Here is a 6,220-nt window from a genome sequence, read left to right as displayed (position 1 = left end):
AGAGGTGAATTTCAAACAACACGTACACATGGGTTCTACCTCATATTTATCATTTGGACATTGGTCAGTGCCATGGGCTCAGAGATGAGTGGTTCTCTAGGATTTGAAGTGTTTTGTGCAGAAGCACTCTCCAGCATTGTTGACAGGCAGGTAAGGGTGTCAGGAGGAAGAATAAGATGGGCTGTGAACTGAGACCAGGTGTGCAGCGTACAACCACCCATCCTGATTGTCACTAACCAGTGTGAAGCAGAGTGGGTCTTGATGGATATCTGTAAACATTATGAACCAAAACATTTTCCCCAAGAAAACCACCCATAAATAGTTCTGGTCTACCACTGTAAGAGACCTCAGTTCTTTCCATGTGGTTCCACCAAGATTCAGAGTTCCACAAAGTATGGTAGATGGGTTCCAGTGTGAATATCTGCTTTGGGCCATTTTGTCTTATGTAACAGGACAACACATACCAAGTCATATAATCATATTATATACAGCAGATGATACCAAATCCTACAGTTTTGGGGACTTTGAAGTCTCAGATAAAAATGTCAAAAGATTTACTCTGTGGTGATAGCCCATTTCCTGGTTTTTAAATGACATTTTCAGAAAATGTCAGCACCTGGTAAAAGAAACAAGGATGTTCCCTGAGCCTCTTTTCTAGGAGAAACATCCTATCTCTGAGGGCTCTGCCCTTTGATCCCAATCCCCTGTCAGAAGACTCCACTTGTCACTGTCATGACCTTTGGGAGTATGATTTCCATACATTAATTTTAGTAAAACTTGAGCATTCACCTAGTAAAGAGAAAATGAAATATTAACACTTTAAATCTTGGAGACAAACACAGCATGTTGACAAGTGTGAGATTTTGCTACTGGTCAAGAAATTATCAAGTTTATGCTCAAGAGGAGCTGGAACGAGTCTGCATTCTGACACAGTGTCAAAGGATTTGAAGTCATCTCAGAGCACAGTTTTTCCTCTTAAGGACTGTATGGTGGAAAGTCAGTGCATCTCCTGCATGGAATGTCAATGTTGAACATGCTGGGTCTAACATTGTCTTTCTACATGGCCAGTACTGGTTTATGCATAATGCCTCTGATCACACACCACTTGGTAAGACTAGCTAGTCCCAATCTCTCTGCTATCTGTCCAGCCAGTGGAACATTCAGAAGACAATATGTCTCAAGGAACAAGGGCATGAATGTTTTGCCCATGTGGCTCTAGAGAACTGTTTAGTCTTATTAGTGGCCAAGAAAGGTTGCAGCTGTTCTTTCAGACAATGAATATGTATATATGCATACATGTATGTATATATTTGTGTGTGTGTGTGTATTACAATCACATGGGAGACTCCATTAGAACATGCATAGTCTCACAGCAGAACTAATGTACAATCTCATCATACAGCAATGTTCTCACTCTGCTGAAAGACTTAACTAGTTCTAACACTTATATCTTAGGTCCTGGAGAGGTTCACTGAGAACTACTTTTCAAATGCTTCTTTATATGTGCATTGAATATGTATTCTAGTCATCTCCACAAAGCATAAGCTTCGTCTGTAGGCCACACATTTCTTGTGCTCTCTTTCATATTTTCTGACACCAGTGATCAAGCCTCAGTCACACAGCTATGCAACACAAGCACCCTGGAGTGAGCAGCGATGTGCAAATGGGTGTTATCTAGTCCTACACAAGATAAATAAGAAGTCCTACTGAGAAGCCATGCTTTGCCCACAGCTTTTCCAAATTGCTTAACTGTCCTTGCACCACAGGTGTTTGAGGTATCCAATAGAAATAAACCACAAAAAATTAAGACATCACAAGTGACCCTTAAATAGGGGATGTCTGTTCTGAGATGTTTAAGGTGCTCTTGTATCCCCAGGTCTGGACAGAAGAGTGCTGTCTCTCTTGCTCTGCTCTCCGTGATTACCCTCAAAGATCTGTAAGTAATGAAAATAATTTCAAAGTATGGATATGTCATTGAAGCCTGGCTGCAATGGACTCCCTAAAGGCAAGACTGCTCTGGAGGAGCCCACATCATCAGACACCCTTCCAGGGTTCTTCTATCTGGGCTTCTGGTATCTGCGAAGGACAGTATTTACTGGTTAAGGGGAAATTCACACAACTTTTGTCAAAATACAAATGTCTTCCTTGTCATTCCAGTAGCAGCAATAATATAGTCTTTAAAATATCTTTCTACTTTAAGAATATCCCTTGGTGTTGCTTGGTTTTGCCTACTGAGTTGCACATGGTTTCTATATATTTGGGTATTAGTTTCTTTGCTAACCTTTTCCACCATGCTCTAGCTTGTTGCCTCACTCCAATGCTTATTTCCTCGTTTATGCAGAAGCTGCACAGCCCAGTGCAATCCCGCAATCCCACTTGCCCACCTGCCTTGTTCCCGGCACCTGTAGTGTCATGAAAGAAATCACTGTCCAGACCCAGTTCTGAATTTTCTTCTAGTAATTTTATGCTTTTGCCTCTTATGTTCAGGTCTTTGAGTCATTTTACTTCAGCTAAAGTTCCAATTGTGCATGACATAATTGTGCTGTATGCTTCAGTACTTACTGTCTTAATTGCCATTCATACTTGCATAGAAGTAGAAAGAATAAACACTCATGCTTCCTGGATCAATGCTTTGTCAAAAGTCATAGCAGCTCGTTTCATCCATAGTTTGATAAGGTCATTGTGGTCAACAAGCATCAACTCTCTATATCATCAGGATTCAGGTGTGAACTCAGAGTCAACAACTTCGGATACCAGTTACAGATTCATTTTCAGAGAGCGAGAGGCATTGTTCCTTAGAATTAAGGCATGAAAGTGTTGTTTCTTGTATTCTTTTATAACATTAAAAAAGTAAGCATTTATTCAAGTGTAAGTTAACAATCCAAGTGGTAACACAACAATAGTAGGATCCTCCTCATGCTTACCAGTAAACCAAAGACAGCCACCAAACGCATGGACCGAGGCTTCTCATGAAGGAAGCTATGGGAACAAAAATATCAAGACCTTAAGGACAAATCCCTCTCCTTATCAATGTAGACTCTTTCTAACTGCAGGGTCTGTCTCAGATCTTTCCCTACACATGTGTCCACCCCCATATACACAGACAGACAGATATACACTGACACAGACATGACACACACAGACACATACATACAGAGACACAGACTTATACACACACACACACACACACACACACACACACACACACTGTTCCTGATGTTTTTTTTTTCATCCCTTAGGAGACCCACAGCCATGAGGACGCTCACTCTGCTTACCGCCCTTCTCCTGCTGGCCCTCCACACCCAGGCAAAATCTCCCCAAGGAACCGCTGAGGAGGCTCCAGACCAGGAGCAGCTGGTCATGGAGGACCAGGATATTTCCATATCCTTTGGAGGGGATAAAGGCACTGCTCTCCAAGATGCAGGTGAGAGAAGTCATCATGCTAGACACATGGAGTAGAGAGAAGGCATAGAGATAAGCTCTGAATTTGGGTAACCCAGTTGACTATATTACTTCTTTATTTTCCTCAAAGAACAGCAAGAGCCAAATAGATCAATTACTTTCTGCAAAGATTTATTTGCTTATATCATAGAGTTTAATAAATAAAGTGACTTAGTGACTAGTTTTTTCTTCTAGATCTAAATATCTAGACTTGGTCTATTTTACTGTAAATATTATATTTTAGATATTGGAGATGTGTGTTTAGATATTTATGTAATGGCAGGAGCACAAAAAATGGGAACAAAGTTAAGACAAATAGGGATTAGCCTTTAGTTTTGTGCTTACCATGTGTATTTATTCATATTGATCGTGATTGCTCATGCTGCTGTCACTAATGATCAAGGTAGAAAGCCCACTTCACCCAGCACATATATTACCCAAGATTCTTCTGCCCTGCTGACTCAGGCACTAAGTACTTCCTATGATGGCTGTTTCCCCAGATGTGAAGGCAGGCGTGACCTGCTATTGCAGAAGCACACGCTGTGGTTTTAGAGAACGGCTCTCTGGGGCCTGTGGTTACCGTGGCCGCATCTACAGACTGTGCTGCCGCTGAGCACTCCGACCAAGAAGAATCCATTTGTCAAATGATCTGAGATCTTGAACGAGACTGCTATTTGTCAGATGTTATGTCCTTGAGTTTCCTCTTCCTTTACACTCAAATAAAGTTCTTACAGCAAGTTCTCTGTGTGTGTGTGCTTGATTATTGTCTCCAAGCAAGACTCTGAGAACCAAGTAGCAGAATGATAGAAAGAAATTTTGGCCTTGTTCTCTAGCAGTGTCAAGGTTATCGCACGGCCTCCCAATGGATAATAAAAAAGGTCAATGCTAATCTCTCATTTCACAACTCTGTCCCATTTAGATCAGAGCCACTTTCAAAGCCATTGGTCATGTGGGAGGGAGACAACATGGATATCTTCACTTTTACATTACCTTTACAATTACCTAACTTTTCTTTATATTGGATTTTTTTGACATTTCAAATGTCATCTCCTTCCAGGTTTTCCATCCATAAACCCCCTATCCCATCCCCCCTCCTCCTGTGTCTATTAGAGTAGTGCATTACCCACCCCTTCCTGCCTCCCTTCCCTGACGTTCCCCTACACTGGGACATCAAGCCGTGGCAAGACCAAGGACTTCTCCTCCCATTGATGCCCAACAATACCATCCTCTGCTACATATGCAGTTGGAGCCATGGATCTGTCCATGTGTTCTCTTTGGATGGTGGTTTAGTCCCTGGGAGTTCTGATTGGTCGATATTGTTCTTCCAATGGGGTTGCAAACCCCTTGAGCTCCTTCAATCCTTTCTCTAACTCCTCCATTAGGGACTCCTTCTCAGTTCAATAGTTGACTGCGAGCAACCACCTCTGTATTTGTCATGTTCTGACAGAGACTTTCAAGAGAAAACTATATCAGGGTCTGTCAGCTTGCACTTCTTGGCATCAGCAATATTGTCTGTGTTTGGTGGCTGTATGTATATGGGCTGGATCCCCAGGTGGGGCAGTTTCTGGATGGCCTTTCCTTCAGTCTCTGCTCCAAACTTTGTCTCCATATTTCGTCCTATGAATATTTTTGTTCCCTCTTCTAAGTAAGACTGAAGCATCTGCACGTTGGTCATCCTTCTTCTTGAGCTTCATGTGGTCTGTAAATTTTATCTTCTGTAATTCCAGCTTTTGGACTAATATCCACTTATCAGTGAGTGCATACCATGTGTAGATTTTTCTGTTTTGGATACTTCACTCAGAATGATATTTTCTACTTCAATTCATTTGCCTATGAATTTCATGAAGTCATTATTTTTAATAGATGAGTAGTATTCCATTGTGTAGATGTACCACATTTTCTGTATCTATTCCTCTGTTGAGGGTCATCTGGGTTCTTTCCAGCTTCTGGCTATTATAAATAAGGCTGCTATGAATATAGTGGAGCATATGTCCTTCTTATATGTTGGAACTTCTTTTAGATATATGACCAGGAGTGGAATAGCAGGGTCCTCAGGTAGTACTATGTCCAATTTTCTGAGGAAACTCCAGACTGAATTCCAGAGTGGTTGTACCAGTTTGCAATCCCACCAACAGTGAAAGAGTGTTCCTCTTTCTCCACATCCTTGCCAGCATGTGCTGTCACCTGAGTTTTTTTATCTTAGCCATTCTGACTGGTATGAGGTGAAATCCCAAGGTTGCTTGGATTTACATTTCCCTGATGCCTAAGGATGTTAAACGTTTCTTTAGGTACTTCCCAGCCATTCAATATTCTGCAGCCTAGAATTCATTGTTTAGCTCTGTACCCCATTTTTAAATAGGGTTATTTGACTGTTTGGAGTCTAACTTCTTGAGTTCTTTGTATATATCAGATATTAGCCCTCTATCAGATGTAGGATTGGTAAAGATCTATTGGTTGCCATTTTGTCCTAATGATAGTGTTCTTTGTTTTACAGAAGCTTTACAATTTTATGAAGTCACATTTTTCGAATCTTGATCTGAGAGCATAAGCTATTCATGTTCTATTCAGGAAAATTTCCCCAGTGTCCTTGTGTTCAAAGCTCTCCCTCACTTTTTTTTCTATTAGTTTCAGTGTATCTGGTTTTATGTGGAGGTCCTTGATCCACTTGGACTCGAACTTTGTACAGGGTGATAAGAATGATCGATTTGCATTCTTCTACATGCTGACCTCAAGTTGAACCAGCACCATTTGTTGAAAATGCTATTTTTTTAACTGGATT

At 41.1% G+C, this 6,220-nt stretch overlaps 1 protein-coding gene across 1 annotated transcript; it reads left to right on the top strand.

The window, feature by feature from the left end:
* Nucleotides 1–1,855: 1,855 nt before the first annotated feature.
* Nucleotides 1,856–4,180, top strand: Defa5 (defensin alpha 5). The gene is made up of 3 exons (NM_173329.3): nucleotides 1,856–1,936; nucleotides 3,240–3,424; nucleotides 3,942–4,180. The coding sequence occupies exons 2-3, from the start codon at nucleotides 3,253–3,255 to the stop codon at nucleotides 4,052–4,054; spliced, it is 285 nt and encodes a 94-aa protein (NP_775451.2). The 5' UTR covers nucleotides 1,856–1,936; nucleotides 3,240–3,252; the 3' UTR covers nucleotides 4,055–4,180.
* The last annotated feature ends 2,040 nt before the right edge of the window (nucleotides 4,181–6,220 follow it).

The sequence above is a fragment of the Rattus norvegicus genome, chromosome 16 (genome assembly GCF_036323735.1).
Source record: "Rattus norvegicus strain BN/NHsdMcwi chromosome 16, GRCr8, whole genome shotgun sequence".
NCBI classification, from domain to species: Eukaryota; Metazoa; Chordata; class Mammalia; order Rodentia; family Muridae; genus Rattus; species Rattus norvegicus.
The sequence above is the reverse complement of the archived record's forward strand: the minus strand, read 5'-3'. Positions and strand labels throughout refer to the sequence as shown.